This window comes from Mus pahari, chromosome 21 (genome assembly GCF_900095145.1).
Source record: "Mus pahari chromosome 21, PAHARI_EIJ_v1.1, whole genome shotgun sequence".
Lineage (NCBI taxonomy): Eukaryota > Metazoa > Chordata > Mammalia > Rodentia > Muridae > Mus > Mus pahari.
This window is the reverse complement of record NC_034610.1, coordinates 29,884,236-29,903,880: the sequence shown is the minus strand read 5'-3', so window position 1 is coordinate 29,903,880 and position 19,645 is coordinate 29,884,236. Positions and strand designations below refer to the sequence as shown.

The window sequence follows — 19,645 nt, the reverse complement described above, 5'->3', positions numbered from 1 at the left end:
ATCCGTTTAATCCAAATATGTTTATACATGCTCTAAGGCTAAGGCTGGTTCCACTTAAGTGTGATGGCTCGCCATCTGAATGGCCTCTGTTCTCCTGGCTGGCTTCAGTGATACAAAGCCTGGCAGTTAGAGTTTAAAAATCGTTCTTACTACAACTCAGTGCATTACCAGGGAGTTTGCTGGGGATAAGAGACACATCAGGTTCCTTTTGAAGTTTCTGACTTGGAAATGATGTATTGATTAATACATAAATCCTCTGTTGAATTGAAGAAGGGAGCTTTAGATTCCTTGATATGTCCAGCCTGGAAGCAAACTTTAAGGACATACAGAATGACTTCAAATAGAACCTGGAAACTTTTCTTTACAGGAAATAAGATCCTCTCTGTATTTGCTGAACACTTGCACTCTGTCATGACTGGTTTTATGTCAACTTGACACAAGCGAGAGAGTCATCTGAGAGGAGGGCACCTTGGTGGAGAAAATGCCTCCATAAGATTGGGCTGTAGGCAAGGCTATAGGGCATTTTCTTAATTAGTGATTGACAGGGGAGAGCCCAGCCCAGTGTGGGCGGGGCCATCCTGGACTGGTAGTTCTGAGTTCTATAAGAAAGCCAACTAAGCATCAGTCGCTGCCTCCCCGTTCCTGCCCTCACTGGTTCCAATGATGAACTGTTGTATGGAACTGTGGGTCAGGTAAACCCTCTCCTCCCCAAGTCGCTTCTGGTCCTGGTGTTTCATCACAGCAATAGTAACCCACTTTTTTTCTCAGGTTTTATTAAAAGACATGGAGAAGGGCCACAGTTTGTTGAAATCAGCTCGAGAGAAAGGGGAGAGGGCGGTGAAATTCCTGGAGGAGCATGAGGCGGAAGCACTAAGGAAGGAGATCCACGCCTACATGGAGCAGCTGAAGAACTTGACAAGCACCGTGCGGAAGGAGTGCATGAGCCTGGAGAAGGGCCTTCACTTAGCCAAAGAGTTCTCAGATAAATACAAAGTACTGACCCGGTGGACGGCAGAATACCAGGAAATCCTGTGCACCCCCGAAGAACCCAAAATGGAGCTCTATGAGAAAAAAGCGCAGCTATCCAAATACAAGGTAGTGCCTTGCTAACCCCTGACACGTGCGTGTGCAAGTCAGGCAGGGACCGAACGGGAGAGGCCTTACTCCTGAAGTGCCGAAGCGTACCCATCTGTATTCTCGCTGCGGATGACTTCTGAAGCCATGTTTGGCTAAGTGTACTGCTTTGGCGTTATTTTTCCTATTAGGGACTAATATGCAAAAGTTGATATAATCAATCAATGGACACCTTTATGGTGCAGATAGATATGGATCTTCTCAAGGCTATTTAGCCCCCAGCCTGAAAGTCTCATGTGGCTGAAAGTCACTAGGAATGGACTAATTACAAAATCATAAGCTTAAAAATATTATGAGATATTTTTGCAACTCTTTTTTCCTGTAACTTGACTACATGATTCTCAGATGTAACCTTTGTCACTCATAACACGTCTAACCCATCTTGTCACATCTGCATTTTTTTTCTTTTTCTTTTTCTTTTTCTTTTGGTTTCCCCAGTCTTCTTCATATCTGACCTACAGGAAATAAAAAACGAAATAGCACAATTTAAAGACAAAAATTCTAATTGACCAATCATAGGTAAACACCAGAGAATTTAGTTCCTAAAGGAACAGTAACACACTCTATAGATATAGAAGAGATATAAAAAGGTAGAGAAAGTTATAGATTCATCTGCTCAGACTTTCAAAATAATCACCAAAGCTGACTTCCAATTACATGTGACATATTGTCATGAGTGACTTACACTTTTCTGCTCACCTGGAAAAGTGTATCATAGGTATCAAGATAGACATGAACATACACATATAAATATATCCATACACATACACACAAATATCCATCTATCCATCCATCCATATATATGTGTGTGTGTGTGTGTGTGTGTGTGTGTGTGTGTGTGTGTGAACACACAGATACATACACACCACACAGGTACACACACACACACACACACACACACACACACACACCATGGGTCAGTACCTTGACAGCTGGCTCACTCAACGCTGCTTCTGAGGAAGTGTGTGGTGTTTCTAGCTACTCTACTGTGCTCTGGCCTCCCCACCAGGTCTGGCAGCTTGTCATTGAAGATGATACATTTACAAGAAGTACTTCTTCACCTTTCCCAGTTCATATCAAAGCCCAGCAGAGTTAAGTATGTCTTGAGCCTGTCTCAGCAAATGCACTGCCAGACATTTTCAACATAAGGCCATCTCTAACTCAACCCACAGCAGACACCATGACCTCTGAACTCGGAGATGGTCCTTCACATGGCTTTTTGTTGACATTCGTCTCTGCTGAATGTAGTAAAGTGTGAGGCAGAGCTGTGTTCAATTTAGCTGAATGAAGTGTTTTTCTCTATGTTCTTCTCCACTATGAGAGGCCATTCCATGCTTTGCTTTCCTCTGCATTCTATTTAAAACAAGCATAGCTATGCCAAGAAGTTTGGACTCTCAGTGCTTGGTACTTATCGGTTCAATAAATATTTACCAGGGCCTTCTTGAGGTGGGTGGTGTCATGTCTGCCACAGGCACTGTGTGTTTCTTCTTGTTTATCTGGATGAGATGACTGTTTCCGTACTTTCTGTCTCTGTGATTCAAGTCACTACAACAAATGGTGCTGTCCCACGAGCCGTCCGTGATCTCAGTGCAAGAGAAGGGTGAGGCGCTTCTGGGACTGGTACAGGACCAGAGCTTAAAGGACAAGATACAGAAACTTCAAAGTGACTTCCAGGACCTCTGCAGCGTAGGAAAGGTGAGGAGGGAGCAGTTGTGAGCACTGGCTCCCCAGGACGAAGCCTGGCTTCTTCCTCTCTGCCACTGACTCTTGAGGGCTGGCATACAGCAAAGAAACATTTAATAGCATGGTAGCTGATTCTTCCCCCATTCTCCATGAGTTTCTACTTAACTACTTTCCTATTAGATGCTGGAGGCGGAGCCCATGGCTTTGGATGTATTAATCATACACTCCACCCCTGAAGTGCACCCCAGCTCCGTCCTGGTAGTTTTCTGGTACAATGCACTCTGCCTAGCTTACTAATTATCCTATAATTCCTTACATATAACACAATACTTTAGTAGGTTTGGGGCTCAAAAGTCAACTCTGACATGTACCTGGTTTTGCAGGAGCGGGTCGTCAGTCTGGAAGCAAAAGTCAGAGACCACGAAGACTACAACACTGAGCTCCAAGAGGTAGAGAAGTGGCTGCTTCAGATGTCCGGCAGGCTGGTGGCACCTGACCTTTTGGAGACGAGCAGCCTAGAGACCATCACTCAGCAGCTTGCCCATCATAAGGTACAACTAATCTCACCAAGGTTGGCTTTGATTGTGTGTGTGTGTGTGTGTGTGTGTGTGTGTGTGTGTGTGCGTGCACATGCACATACAAATGTATGCATGTATGTATATATGCATGTGTATGCATCTGTGTGCACACATGTGTGCATGTTTATGGGCATATGTGTGTGTTCCAGTGAAGCTCTGAATTATGACCCCTTCGAGAACCTGGTGGGAGTTTCAAGCGCAGCTGACAATTGAGAGCTATCTTAGGGTTTCTATTGTGGTAAAAAGACACCATTAGCACAACTCTTACAAAGGAAAACATTGAATTGGGGCTGGCTTACAATGTCAAGGGTTTAACCCACTATCGGCGTGGCGGGAAGCATGGCAGCAGGCAGGCAGACATGGTGCTGGAGGAGGAGCTGAGAGTTCTCCATCCAGTTCAGCAGGCAGCTGAAGAAGACTGAGACACACTGGCCAGACATGAGCATAAGTGACCTCAAAACTTGGCCCACAGTGACACTTCTTCCAACAAGGCCACACCTACTCCAACGAGCCTATACCTCCTAACAGTGCTACTCCCTGTCGGGCCAAGCATTAACATACATGACACTATGGGGACCATTTCTATTGAAACTACCACAAGAACCATTGAACTAAATACTTGGTAGAAAAAAAAATACTCAAATCTTACCAGGCTTTTTTGGTTTTGTTTTTTTTCTAGACAGGGTATATAGCCCTGGCTGTCCTAGAACTCACTTTGTAGACCAGGCTGGCCTCGAACTCAGAAATCCGCCTGCCTCTGCCTCCTGAGTGCTGGGATTAAAGGCGTGCGCCACCACAAGAAATCACAAAACACTTTGAAAAGGTTTGTTAGACCATGGAATTTGATGTTAAACTTGATGCTTAATAAAGAGGTTGTTTCAAGCTGAGAATGGGATTCCAAGAGCTCTCTACATTCTTCATTTTTTTTGCAGGCGATGATGGAAGAAATAGCAGGTTTTGAAGACCGCCTGGACAACCTTAAAACCAAAGGTGACACTTTGATTGACCAGTGCCCAGAGCACTTGCAGGCAAAGCAGAAGCAGAGTGTACAGGCTCACCTGCAGGGCACGAAGGACAGTTACTCAGCGATCTGCAGCACAGCCCAGAGGGTGAGTGGTCCATGCAGTGACCGACTGAAGAGGAAGGTTAGATTTCATAAAAGATGAATGCCTGAGTATTTGGAGTAGCTTTGGCGTTTTGCCAGATAGGAAGTAACAAGACAGAGTTCACAACTTTTTTTGTGAACACAAAACAGACATGCCAGACATCTGCTTCATCGGAGGAAGCTTGGAAATTCAGACATCCAGTTCCATCCAATCTTTTCAACAAAGAGTTAATTATGAAAATACATTAGGCTATGGATGTGGCTCACTTGGTTGAGAGCCTGTGTAGCACGCATAAAGCCATGAGTTTGATCCTCAGAAAATATAAATCAAGAGTGGTGCCATATGTCTGTAATCCTAACAATATCGAAATAGAATCTACACAGGGTTCAAAGGTCATAGTGTCATCTACTACAATGTATTTCAAGTTCCAAGTCAGCCTGAATGATGTGGTACCCTGTTTCTGGGGGAGGGGGTGGAGAAATTGTTTAAAAGTTGTTTAGTAAGTTGGGTGTGATGGTTAATGCCCATAATCCCTGCACTTGGAAGGTTTAGACAGAATGGTTGCCATGAGTTCAAGGCTATCCTAGGCTGCAAAGTATAGACTCTATCTCCAAACAAACAATCAGAAAAGTTACACTGGCAATTTTTACTCATTCATACACAATAAAATGTCCCTATAGTCTACCATTCCTTCTGTAGCAGTAAAATAAGTGCATTTTAATTTCCCCATTATTGATTTTTTTTAATATATTGAAGCCTGACTTCTACTTTAAGTCAGTATTTTTCTTCATTTGTGTGTATAAAAAATTGAAAAAGTAGAGTATATGTGTGTCAGTTTGAATTATTCTTTAATAAGTATATTTCCACAAGACTATATTTTCAATGTCATATAAATAAATCTACAATAAATAAGAATTATTCTTTTAGTAAAAAACAGTATTGTAAACAATTTGATTTCTGTTGTTGTAGGTTTAAGTTTTTGTTATTTTGATCTTTGATTTTTTTTTTTGTTGTTGATGTTGGTGAGTTTTGTTTTGTTTTCTGTGCTGCTGTTTATGAGACAGGGTCTTGCTGTGTAACCCCGGGTAGCATAGAACTCACTATGTAGACGAGGCTAGCCTCCAACTCATAGAGATCTGCCTGCTTTTCTCTCTAGCTTGGTGAAATTAAAGACATGTGCTACCACACCCAGCTAGTGTAGGATTTAAAAAATCATGTCCAATGGTTCTGTCTGTTTTTGAAGTACTACAGTGTGCTTTCCAGGAGGGAATAATGAGATATACTGGAAAGGCTACTAATTTGTATTTATGAGAGAAAAATAAACTGCAGATGATATTAGTTGATTCCTTAGGCCATGAAAACATATTTTTTCTTTTGAAATAAGGATAACTAAGTTACATTGGCTATCCTTGAGCTCACGTTAACTCAAGTGGCCAAGTTGGCCAAATGGTTGAAAACCAATTAACTGAATATTCATATTAGAAAAAATTGTATGAAGGAATCCCATTTGTGGATGTTTTAAACACTTTTTAAACTTACTTGTTTTTATGTGTATGAGTGTTTTGCCTGAATATATGTATCGTACTATGTTCGTGCATGGTCCCTGCATAGAGGGCAGTTGTCAGTGCCCTGGGGCTGGCTTTACAGATAGCCATGAGCAGCCATGTGGTCCTGGCAGCCAAACCTGGGGCTTCTCCAGAGCAAATGCTCTCAACCCCTGAGCCTTCTCTTCGGTCCCCGCACTGACATTACTGATCTAGCTTCCTTGGTGGAATGAGTGCCTCCATGTCTCCATATGCTAGTATTTACTTCCAGAAGAGCATCAGAATTAGAAAAGTTTAGTTGTCTTTTAAAGATGGTGATTCATGGTTTGTTTTTAGCTTCTTGTTTAAATAAAGACTCCAGTGTTTATAATACAGAGGGAAACCTACCAGAACCTCTGGCTTATGTTCTTGAGAATTTATTTCAATGACTTCATGTACTCTAACACATTTTGGCCCATGTATGAACACTGGACCTGTTATATATGCCATTATTATATGTGGGTATATTGAGGAATTATACAGTGGGCTATGGCCATTGCATTTTGGAACACATGCAGCCACGTTAGATATGTGCACAACACTAGGGAGTCCTGGGGATTTACCTGGACTGGCTCAACATGCTTATTTATTTATAGTGATGTTTTTAGAGAGAGAGAGAGGTCAACTTTCACATCTCAACTCTATTCTGTCTCAGGTATACCGCAGCTTGGAATATGAACTCCAGAAGCATGTCAGCAGGCAAGACACTCTGCAGCAGTGCCAGGCGTGGATCTCTGCAGTCCAGCCAGACCTGAAGCCCAGCCCACAGCCACCTCTCAGCAGGGCGGAAGCTGTTAAACAGGTAGTAGAGTCTGGGAAGTTTTATTATTAGGAGTCATTCATTAATCCATTCAAAGCTATGCTGGGAAGAGTGAAATGTCAATGAGGTCTGGCCTTGGCAATAGTCTGTGCTCTCTAACCATAGAGATGGGGAGGACATGGATATGTGGTCCTGTGGAAAAGAATACGATTCTTTCATCAAACCTCAACTCTCAAACCTGTTGCAGGAAATATTTAAAAAGAACCACCAAGTTCCCACGCTCCTTCCAGCTACTCTTTGTCTGCCAACAGGCAGGAGCTCCCCAGTTCCCTTCCCAGTCATGCCAGCCCCACACAACGACTGTTCATCCCATGGTCAGCTGCCACAACACCCAGCAGCCCAGAAGAAATAAAACTCTAGAAGCTTATAATTAATAAGTCAGATTTATATATCAATAAATTCTCAATTCACAAGATGCTCACACAGTAATATCAGAGCCAACTGATAATGATACAAGCTGCCCACCTAGATCAGACAAGTTCTATTCCTATATGATATTCATAACTACCTGTGGCTATTTAAAACCACGTGGGATCAGGATCTTCTTTCTGTCCACCCACCTCCATCTTGGCTTCTCTCTCTCCCTCTGCTGAGTCACACTCTGTCTCTGCAACACTTTGCTCCGCCTCCCTTTCCCCTGTCCAATCAGAGACCTTCACAGACCTCCTGCTGCACTAATGTTTTAATGTAACTGGACAGGGAAAATCCTGCCATGAGCACCTTATCTATTGGCTCCAGCACTTAATATCTCTGAGCCTGGGTTCTCTCTCATATGAAATGATGCTAGTAAGCACAACTGTTACTTGAAATGCACAGGGAGTTTGTTCAGTGACCCTATCTATACCAGGATATGCAGGTGTGCGGGTCCCTTGTTGGAAATGGTGTATGTGATATTGGCAATGAACTTACCCATGTAAACCCGAATTCTTTACACCCTCTGTAGATTATTTTGAATATTTAATGCAATATAATCCTGAAAAGATAGCTGATATATGAATTTGTGTAGGCAAATCTGATGGGGAAAAAGTCTAGACATATTAATGACAGACACAATTTTGGTTTTCTTCAATACTTCCAGTGGACTGAACCTGTGGGTACAGAATCTCTGGCTAGAGGACCAGCTGTATATATACTTACGAATTATGCTAGAATTCAAACATCAACTCACAAAGGGAAATAGAAAAGTACCTCCCCACACTGTTGTTTCACTCCTTGCACACACACACACACACACACACACACACACACACACACACATACACGGTGTGCTTTGAAAGTGATTGGTGAGTGGATGATGAAGGGAATGTTAATTTTTGTCACATGAAAGAGACCTATAGCATAGTAATATAATGTAAACATGCTATAGAAACCTCATTAAGAGATAAAGGAGTATTTCTCAAACCTTTGTGCTTCACAGCTGAATATGCAGTGAGCATCTTGTGGGAAAATGTCATATAGGAATTTGCTTGTGGCTGTTACTACTGCCAGATAAATTAATAATATCAAGTAAAGATTTTAATTTACTTATGATAGAGATCAATATAACACCATTGTTCATTTAATCCTCACAGAGAAACGCCCATTTACTCCAGTCCCAGGGTGCACTGGACTTAAGTAATTTACATGAAAAGTCATGAAAACGTTCACATCAGTCCACACATCAGACTTTGGAAAGCACAGTATAAGGAAAGAAATAAATGTACATTTTTGAGCCAAGAAAGAAAGAATTGATGGCTATTTAAATTCCGATTTTTCTGTTTTTTCAGTTTGTATTGTGTATTAAATTATAAGACACAGTGAGTTTCCTTGTGGCATTCTCGTGCATCTCCTGATCACACCTTTTCTGCCCTCTCTTACCGTCCCCTGCCTCCACCCATGTCCCTAATAGACCCCCATTTACTCTCAAGTCTGTTATTTTATTCTCCTAAGTCTATGCATGAAGAAAACCATGATGCTTGTCCCTCTTAGCCTGGCTTGTTTTGCTTAACATGGTGGTCTTCAGTTCTATCATCCTGCTCTATGGCAGAATATACATCTCCATCATGGCCATTGGCCACGTTTTCTTTCCACCACGAGCTTCCTCAAGTCACCCCTTCTCCATGTGGGCCTTTATTAGTGATGAATTCTACTTACGACACTCCAAAACAAAATTTAATTTTTCTCCTTTGTTGCCACCCAAAAGAAAGGGGTGTGCCAAACAAAGAATTTCTCACCATGGCACTGTGCCAGGACAGGGCAGGATTTACTACACTAACCAGGATAAGGCACTGATCTTGCCCTAGTTCCTGAATTCATAGCTCTGAGCCCTGCTGTGCTGTGTGAAGTATTAAAATGAATGGCAAGTTCCTGCGCTTTTCCCAGCTACTGTCAACCCTGGCAGTCTCGCGGGCCAGTTCTTACCTTGTGGAGACTCTGTGACTCAGAGCCCCAAAATCTCTCCACCCAGCTTGCTAAGTTCCCACTGGAGGGCCGCTACCACACCAGCCCCACGCTTCAACCCCCCCCCCCATGGCCTTTGTGGTGAACATCTGGCAAACCCACCCTTTGCTGCTGTACCTTTCTCTCTTGAATCCAGTCAATCTGCTGCATGAAGGAAAACAGCACACAAACTTAGTTCAGAAACAATGGTAACTCAATCTCTGGTTGCAACAACTAGAATCCTAATTTTGTAAACCATATCAATTCTAAATCCTCCAGTGGTGCTCATCCTGGTGGAATCACCATATAAGCCAGGAGATGCTGGTAGCTACATCTTGCCCTCTTGCTATCCCTATCCAAAAATCCCCTCTCTCCTGCTTCCTCTCTTCCTCCACCTACTCTCACCTGCTCTCCCAGTGATTGATTCCTTTATTCATTATGGGATGGTTCACAAGGAGTCACCTGAGTAAGTGACAAACCCTCCTGGGAAAGCAGAATTAACGTCAAAATACAACAGTACCAGGGCCATTCACAAAGCCACTACCCTCCCTCAGCCCTACCCTATGCCTGCCTCCCATTTGGAAAAAGCCACAGAAGGACACTAGAGACTGTAGTCCATCTGGAGCTGAGACACTTAAGGCAAACAAATTTTGTTTGGTCAAATTTTCTTTTTCTATTCTTTTTTCTTTGTTTTGTCCCAACTAGTTAATATTCTCCTTGTTCTTCATGCCAGAGTGTACAGGCCCCCACAGTTGACTAGTACTGACATAACGCTAGAGCACTCCGGAGTCCTCAGTAATGGGGAGCTCTAGTGTTATGTCAGTGTTATGTCAGTACTAGTCAACTGTGCTAAGCTTTGACCAGCATCTACACTGTGGCTCCAAGTTGTATTCCAATCAGAAACACATTTTTATGAGGCATAAAATTAGGAATTGAGCTGAGAAAAAGTATGGCAGGTTTACCTTTGAAGTTAATTCTAGCAATAATCATTTGGAAGTTTTTCTATTGGTTAGGATTAAGGTAACTGTATTAGTCACAAGATGGATCATTATCCTTTAAATTACATGCATTTTTTAAATCTTTTTTATTTTTTAAATTTAGTTTAATTTTTTTTCAAGACTAGGTTATTCCATGTAGCCCTGGCTGTCCTGGAATCCACTCTGTATACCAGATATTTGCCTGCCTCTGTCTCCTGGGTGCTGAGATAACTCAATTCTTGACAGCTTATTTTCTTGTCATTTTGAAAAATTCATCTGTCTGGGCCAGCTGACCTCCCCTGGGTCATGGGATGTGAAATGACCCTTTTCACACTGGCTACTGTGGGTCATTGGACACTAGATGGTACTTTTCATTCTGGTTAGTGGTTAGTAAGAATAGTTGGACGTGAAACCCTTTGCACATTGAATGAACACCCAAGACACTGCATGGTCGGAAATAGATCTGTACTTCTTATAGCTTCTTATACTGGAGAAGCTGGCAAGTTCTCTCTGCTCCCTATTGCTCCATGTGCTTTCAAGAGTAGCATTCAGCCCAAGGCCCGGTCATGATTCATCCAATGCCACCCATCATCTTTTAGAATAAATTCCAAATTTTATGCCACAGCCCATGAGTAGGCTGTTTTCATAATTGGTCTAACAAAGGAAGAGTTAAAGTCTAGACTTGGGGGACATCTTCTTACATCCCCGGCCCCCACCAGGGTCATTTAGTGGTGAATAAACACATTGTAAGTTGCCACAATTAACGGGCGTTGGGATGCTGAAGTCCGGGGATACTAATGGACATTCCATAGTGTTTCAGACAGACCTATCCTCACAGAGCTATTTACTTCAGATCTCAGTGGTTCTGAGACTGGACATGCTGACTAGAGGCAGAAAGCAGAATGCCAGGATGCTTGTCTTATTTCATTTAACATAGTTGCTTCCAGTTCTACTTATGTCCCATCACAGTACATGATTCTATCTCTCCTTAGAGCAGAATAAAACTTCACTGTGGACACACAATGGATTTTCTTTACACTGTAAGCTTTCCTGAGCCATTCCTTGTCTTCCAGCCTTTTATTACAGATGCAATTAATCCCCTTCCATAACTTGGTCTCTGTTCACCCTATTAACCACTGATTGACAGCCTCCATGACTTGGTCTGTGTCTACTCAGTGTTCCCTCTGCTTTGGCCTTTGCACCCACTGTCCATCTTAGATCATCTTTGTCCTGTTTGATGTCTCACTTCCTGAATATGTTCCGATCTAACACTCTGAGCAGTCTTGGAGATCAGCTGCTTGTGGAGTAGCAGGGCTTTCTCCCCACAGTCTAGCCTCTCAGCACCTTTTCTTTCACACTTGGTGTGCCAGGCGTGCCTCTGCTGGCCTGTTATTACCTTGTTTGTCCTCAGAAGAGTGCAAGTCCCATGAGAGCCAAGATTGTGTTGTTTGGAGCGCTTTATACCCTGTATCTAAAACATATGCTTCCTCAATGCTAAGCAGCTGTGTTTCTGTGTTTCCATGAAGAAATGAAAAAAAAAAATCTACCCACATAAGCCCTTCTTGGTGGACTCTGAAAAAAGGGAAGAGCAGGTGATGAACTTCTGCATCAAAAGGAACTCTGGTGATATCATTCTGAAGACGCTCCCCAGCTCACCCTGACAGTGATCTTGTCTCCGTGCTATACACGGCATAAATAAGCAGAGACAAGTGCGCTGTGATTTCTTCTCCTAAATGAGAATGCTGGTAGAAAAATCTAGAGAGTCTGGAGACAAGCCTTACATTCCCCCTTCCCAGACCACGCAGACAGTTTTAATTCTAACGGGAAGCAGATGGCGGACAAGCAGATCCTCCAGTGTGTTTGGAATTCTCTCCCACGAGTCACAAATATATTTCAGGACAGTGTGGAAAACACTGACATAACAAGATGATTTTTGAAATATCAATAAAAAGCTACCAACCGCACAGCTCACCACCACCAAAACAGTGTACCCCTCTTGTTCAGTCTGACAACCCTTTTTTTTTTCCTTTTCAGGTCAAACACTTCAGAGCTTTGCAAGAGCAGGCAAGGACCTACTTGGATCTCCTTTGCTCCATGTGTGACTTGTCAAACTCCTCAGTGAAAAACACAGCAAAAGACATTCAGCAAACAGAGCAGCTGGTAAATATATATATGTTCATGATCACAACTAATTGCCCGCTTTGTCTACCTTGTTATGTTCTCTCCATCTTCAAAGCTGTGAGGTTTAAAGAAAATATTTCTGGGGATGTTCTTGCTATAACCCTCTTCCAGCCACAGTAACAAATCAATATATGATTTTTTTTTTTGCCATCACAGAAAAGAAGGTAGATACTAAGTCAGTGGAATCACAACTGAATTGTTTAGTCTATTCAACCACCACCGCTGGCACATGTCTCCACCTTAATTACCAGTCTCTCGTGGTTTTCCTATTCCCTCACACCTCTTTCTGTTGTTCTTTTCTCCTTCCCCATCCTGTTCTTTAAGGAATGCTCTGAAGAGTCCACTGCCCTAGCTTCTTTATATCAGGCCCTACCAATGGGCTACTGCTTAAATCCTTCCAAAGGGTGACAGTTGTAATAAGACAAATTATACACTTCCAGAAGCCAGAAGGGCAGATCTAAAGACAATCTAAAACATTGATAGGGCTATGTATAGCAGTGTAGTAAATCTGCAATCCCACTCCTGGGGTCTGGGTGAAGAAGGTTGAAACAGGAAGTTGCTAGAATTTCTAGGCCTCCATAATTCCATTTCCAAAAAAAAAAATTCAAAAAGCAGATAACAACATTAAACCATGTTTTTAAACATGAAGAGGCAAATATCTAGGAGATATGAGCCTTTCTTAATTACTCAAATCCCAATTTTCCAGACAAATAGATGTATTTACTGCTTGGCCTGAATGGAAAAGCTCTTGGGGGAACTCTTTGATCTCATACATTGTTAAAAATTTCTTAGATCTTTGCAGCACTGATTAAAATCACATGGGAGAATTCTTAGATGTTTTAATTCATTGGAAACTCTTAAGCCTAAAGGAAATCTGTTTTTCTTTGATACAAATAAAGAAGTGCCTTTCGGATCTAGCTGAGTGTGAGCACAGGATCAGGTTCTTCCCAATGACCCGCTGACACCCCATAAGTCAGATTCACTGAACAGAGAATGAGGCTACGGAAAACGAACTAACGTTTAACTGTGTTTCCCCCAGATTGAACAAAGGCTGGTCCAAGCACAGAACTTAACTCAGGGATGGGAAGAGATCAAGAACCTGAAGGCCGAGCTCTGGATTTACCTACAGGATGCCGACCAACAGCTGCAGAACATGAAGAGGAGGCACGCTGAGCTGGAGATAAATATTGCTCAGAACATGGTCATGCAAGTGAAGGTAGGAACTGATGCCTGCACGGGGTCAGGGGTCAGGGAGGAAGCCAAGACAGAGCAAGAGATGCAATGCACTCAATATATTCACTTCTGTATGCCCAGGGGTTTTGTGAATCCTTAGAAACTGGGGTAGCCACTTAAGCAATAAGAGAGAATGAGCTGTAGAGAAACATGTGCTGAGCACAGTAATGTGTACCTGAAGTCTTCTGTACTTGGGGCTAGGGAGGGAAAATGGCCTGATCCCAGGAGGTCAAGACTAGCCCAGGCACTGTAGCAAGACCCCATCTCAATAAGTAAATAAATAAAATTTCATGTATATTCTCGGAGTTCTGCATGGTCCTTTTCATATGAAGCATTCATTATATACAAGCAAGACAGCTGACCTATAGCCCACAAAACCAGGGAGTCTATTTAACAAACACAGGCCTTAGTGTTCATATTTTTATTGCATATAGTCTTGAGGTTTGGTCTGTGGCTATGTACTGTCATGTTAAATTCTGTACCCAAAGGTCTAGGCCTATAAGTGAATTCTCACAGTTGCCAGCTTTTGTCATGCAAACCTTCTTCCTTAGTTTAAAACTATTGATTAAATAAAAATGGCTACAGCCAATAAATGAAGAGATTAAAGGTAGGTGGATTTTCAGTCACCTTATTGGGGGTGAAGGAGGAGAGAGGAGAGAAAACAAGGAAGAGAGGGAAGAAGGCAACACAAGAAGAGAGGAACCGTGAGCCCATAAGAAACAGGAAATATCTGGGGTCCATCACTGGGGAGGTAGCCAGGCCCACAATTAGAAAAGTAGATTAGGGGTTCCCCCCAGTAATTGTCAAAGCCAAATAAAAATTATAATCAGAGTCTCATTTATTTGTAAACTAGACAGAAATAAGTTTAAATTGCTTCTACTACACTGTAGCTATAGCTATAGGAATGTAAGCCCACTTGTTAAATGCATCCTTAATGTGCAATTAAGTTAAATAAAGCAGAAATATATTTATAATCTGTATAACATATTTGTGAGAATTATAAGTATATTAACTTGATTGGAACGAGGGTCATATTTTAAACAAGCTTTAAGACTGCTTTCTTTGATAAGTTATTTCTATTTCCTCCTGGAATATTATTTGTAACTACAGAATAAAAAAGAATAGAGGGAAACTGAACTAAATTTATTTTTTCCCATAAAGGCATAAACTATTTTTTTTCATTATTTAAAATTTCTTCCATAGTATTTTGAGAAAAATAAGACCTTACTTCAAGGAAACTTACTTCTCAAAATAATTCAAAGCAAGAAAATGTCAAAGTTACTCTGATTCTTTCACAGGTGGGAATTTGTGTTTAGAAGAAAGAATCATGGTTGTAATTTTTTTTATTATTATTTTAATTAATAGTCAAAGCTATTTGTGTTTCTGTCTGCTCACTCGGGAGGACTTATAGCTTATTTCTTGTTTTGCATTTTCACCTTCAGGATTTTATTAAGCAGCTACAGTGTAAGCAGGTCTCTGTGAGCACCATCGTAGAAAAGGTGGACAAGCTAACAAAGAACCAGGAGTCCCCTGAGCACAAGGAAATAACCCACCTGAACGACCAATGGCAAGACCTTTGCCTCCAGTCTGACAAGCTATGTGTACAGAGAGAACAGGACCTTCAGAGAACCAGCAGTTACCACAACCACATGAGTGTCGTTGAAGCCTTTCTTGAAAAATTTACTACAGAATGGGACAGCCTGGCCAGGTAGCAGAACTCACCCAGTGATTCACCATGATGCTACGTCAGAAGTTGACAGAATATCCCTAATATCCTCATGTTGTGCAGTTGTAGACTGGAGGGCTTCCTGGTTTAATTTAGCACCAATTACCAATAGGCAAAAGAGACATGTTTGTCTGTGGTCTCTAGCACAATCCCCATGATAACTACTCTGAATGTTTTCACCTTGATTAACTGCCAATCGTTGCTTGTCATCCACGACGCTCTAAAGTGGATCTACCTTAAGCATCCTTATTCCAAATGTTTTCCCTGCACATCTGGGAAGTAACATATTCTAGGTACTTTAGTCAAGTTTGGTCACTGTATAAGAAACTTTTGCTGTTGTTATTGTTGCTCTGACCAAGTAGTGTTTAGGCTCGGAGTGTGAGAGGGATACAGTCCATTGTAGAGGGAAAGGTGTGGTGACAGGCATCCTCACAGTGGTAGGGGTATGTATCTGGCCTATCGCCACATCGTGGAACAGGAAGCAGAAAACAGGTAGGAAGCAAACTGTGTTATTAAAACTCAAGACTCATCCTGGTGACCTACTTCCTGTAGCAAAGCTCTACTTCTTAAGGCTCCTACCATTCTCCAAAGAGGACGACCAGCTGCACACTCAGTGTTCGAACTCATGAACTTCTGGGGGAACACTGCAGTTTCAGACACAATAGTCGTGTTGTAGAACATCATTTTGAGATACAGTGAAATTATGCCCTTTGCAATGTTGGCCCCTCGAGTCCCTCGTATCTTTTATCCTTTGAAAAGTAAGTACCTTTCTTAAACACACACACACACACACACACACACACACACACACACACACACACACTAGTGTATTATATGAAAACACTCCCATGCTTCTGAACACTACATTTAGAAAAAAATGAACTTTTCTACATAATCTATTAGGCTTTTGTAATACAAACTGCCAGAGTTATTCCAGAATAGAAAGAGCATGGTGATGCTTTAGTGTTTGTTTATTTTGCCAGAGTATTTTCTCAGTCTTTAACTCTGTAAATGCTCAGCACTTTACTGTGTTTTTTAAATAAATGCAGTCAATATCAGCTATACCTCCCCATATATACCTAGCTAACAGTAATTCTACGAGTACCTTAAACCTAGTGCATCCAAGACTAAACTCATCATACTGTCAACAAGCCTGATTTCTTATACTTCTTAACAGATCACCAAGAAATTCAAGGCATATTATAATATCCAGCATTTCACCTGGGCTCTTTTGTGAAAATAGTGATGACTTATAAATCACACATTTGTTTTTAAATTTTCTCATATCTAAGTACAGAGATTAAACAGAACTAACCAGGCAGTCCACGAGCCATTTATACCTTCTAAATTGTAGCATCTAGCACTCTATCATTTATTGTCCCTTGCTCCAATAAGAAAGGCTATACATAGATTATTATTGATTACATTGCTTATGACATGTGTTTCCCTATATGTAACACAACACATATCATGTTACTAGGCAGATCATAAAGATTGAGAGAAAGCTAAGAGCACATGGAGATATTAGTGGAGAGGAGCATTGTCCAGCTAAAAGAGAGTTGAGAAGCATATAGACAATGTGATCTGACTCAAGGGCTAGATGGGTCTTGAATTCCTAATACCAACAGCTTCATCAGTTAACCATAAATCCAGGTAGTCATGGTGAATCTGAGCTCCAAGTGTCCCCCCCCAAATGAAATGTTATTTAAAAGGATAAGGAACTGATATGCTCCTGTGTTGTCTGTCTATTTACAGATCTAATGCAGAAAGCACAGCTGTCCACTTGGAAGCTTTGAAGAAGTTAGCCTTGGCCTTGCAGGAGGAAAAGAATGCCATTGACGACCTGAAAGACTGCAAACAGAAACTGATAGAGCAGTTGAGTCTCGATGACAGAGAGCTGGTGAGAGAACAGACCAGTCACTTTGAGCAACGGTGGTTTCAGCTCGAGGACCTTGTCAAAAGGAAAATCCAGGTATCGGTCACCAACTTGGAGGAATTAAATGTGGTCCAATCCAGATTCCAGGAGCTGATGGAGTGGGCTGAAGAGCAGCAGCCTAATGTCATGGAGGCCCTGAAGCAGAGCCCACCTCCTGGCATGGCTCAGCACCTCCTCATGGACCACCTGACCATCTGCAGCGAGCTGGAAGCCAAACAGGTGCTCCTGAAGTCCCTGATGAAGGATGCAGATCGTGTGATGGCTGACCTTGGCCTCAATGAGCGGAAGGTGATCCAGAAGGCTCTCTCTGAGGCTCAGAAGCATGTGAGTTGTCTCAGTGACCTAGTGGGCCAGCGAAGAAAGTACTTGAACAAGGCCTTGTCTGAGAAGACCCAGTTTCTCATGGCAGTCTTTCAGGCCACCAGCCAAATCCAGCAACATGAGCGAAAGATCGTATTCCGGGAATATATCTGCCTGCTTCCGGATGATGTGAGCAAACAGGTCAAAACATGTAAGACTGCCCAGGCCAGCCTCAAGACTTACCAGAATGAGGTCACTGGACTTTGGGCCCAGGGTCGGGAATTGATGAAGGGAATAACAAAGCAAGAACAGGACGAGGTGCTGGGGAAGCTCCAGGAGTTACAGACTGTCTATGACACTGTCTTGCAAAAATGCAGTCACAGGCTGCAAGAGCTAGAGAGGAGTCTGGTCTCTAGAAAGCATTTTAAGGAAGATTTTGATAAAGCCTGCCACTGGCTTAAACAAGCAGACATCGTCACATTTCCTGAGATCAATCTCATGAACGAGAAGGTTGAGCTCCATGCTCAACTGGACAAATACCAAAGCATTCTGGAACAATCTCCTGAGTATGAAAACCTTCTGCTCACACTGCAGACAACTGGGCAGGCCATGCTACCGTCGCTAAATGAAGTTGATCACTCGTACCTCAGTGAAAAACTCAGTGCTCTGCCCCAACAGTTCAATGTCATTGTCGCCTTGGCTAAGGATAAATTCTATAAAATCCAGGAAGCAATTCTGGCCCGAAAGGAATATGCTTCTTTGATCGAGTTGACAACCCAGTCTCTGGGTGACCTGGAAGACCAGTTCCTGAAGATGAGGAAAATGCCTTCAGACCTGATTGTTGAGGAGAGTGTGTCTCTTCAAGAGAGCTACAGAACCCTTCTGGGTGAAGTGGTAGCCCTTGGGGAAGCAGTGAATGAACTGAACCAGAAAAAGGAGAGTTTTCGCAGCACAGGTCAGCCTTGGCAGCCAGAGAAGATGCTTCAACTAGCCACCCTATATCATAGGCTGAAGCGGCAAGCAGAGCAAAGGATCAGTTTGTTAGAAGACACCACCAGCGCTTACAAAGAGCATGCACGGATGTGCCGGCAGCTAGAGAGTCAGCTGGAAGTCGTGAAAAGAGAGCAGGCCAAAGTGAACGAGGAAACGCTGCGTGCAGAGGAGAAGCTCAAGGTGTACCACTCGCTGGCAGGCAGCCTGCAGGACTCCGGGATTCTGCTCAAACGAGTGGCCACACACCTAGAAGATCTTTCTCCACATCTCCATCCCACGGCTTATGAGAAAGCCAAGGGACAGGTCCAGTCCTGGCAGGAAGAGCTAAAACAGATGACGTCTGACGTCGGGGAGATGGTGACCGAATGCGAGAGCAGGATGGTACAGAGCATAGACTTCCAGACTGAGATGAGCCGTTCCCTGGACTGGCTTCGGAGGGTGAAGGCAGAGCTCAGTGGGCCAGTATGCCTTGACCTCAGCCTCCAGGACATCCAGGAGGAGATCAGAAAGATCCAGATCCACCAGGAGGAGGTCTTGTCCAGCCTGAGGATAATGAGTGCTTTGAGTCACAAGGAGCAGGAGAAGTTCACGAAAGCCAAAGAGCTGATTTCAGCAGATCTGGAGCACACACTGGCTGAGCTCCAGGAGCTAGATGGAGATGTGCAGGAAGCACTGCGCACCCGGCAGGTCTGTAGGGGGCGCTCTATCTTTCTTTTCCAGACTACTTATCTATAAACATGTGAAAAATATGGTTTGGATTAGTTCTCTGTTTAAAAGTCCAGCTATATTTTACTTAAGTGTGTAGGTCATGCATATTAATCCAGCATTTGCGATATGGAGCCAGTAAGATTAGGAGTTCAAGGTCATCCTCAGTTACAAAGCACTGTGAAGCTATCCTGGACTACAGGAGACACCTCTCCCTCTCTCCCTCTCCCCCCTCTCCCTCTCCCTCTCCCTCTCCCTCTCCCTCTCCCTCT

At 42.7% G+C, this 19,645-nt stretch overlaps 1 protein-coding gene across 10 annotated transcripts in view; it reads left to right on the top strand.

The window, feature by feature from the left end:
- Syne1 (spectrin repeat containing nuclear envelope protein 1) overlaps positions 1-19,645 on the top strand; it is a 493,437-nt gene that overhangs the window by 276,291 nt on the left and 197,501 nt on the right. For all 10 annotated transcript variants that reach the window (XM_029532807.1, XM_029532801.1, XM_029532799.1 and 7 more), the window contains 9 exons: positions 769-1,095; positions 2,677-2,829; positions 3,201-3,368; positions 4,328-4,504; positions 6,740-6,886; positions 12,334-12,459; positions 13,520-13,696; positions 15,156-15,421; positions 17,195-19,355. In XM_029532807.1, the coding sequence (XP_029388667.1) occupies positions 769-1,095; positions 2,677-2,829; positions 3,201-3,368; positions 4,328-4,504; positions 6,740-6,886; positions 12,334-12,459; positions 13,520-13,696; positions 15,156-15,421; positions 17,195-19,355 (3,702 nt within the window). The remainder of the gene's footprint in view (positions 1-768; positions 1,096-2,676; positions 2,830-3,200; positions 3,369-4,327; positions 4,505-6,739; positions 6,887-12,333; positions 12,460-13,519; positions 13,697-15,155; positions 15,422-17,194; positions 19,356-19,645) is intronic.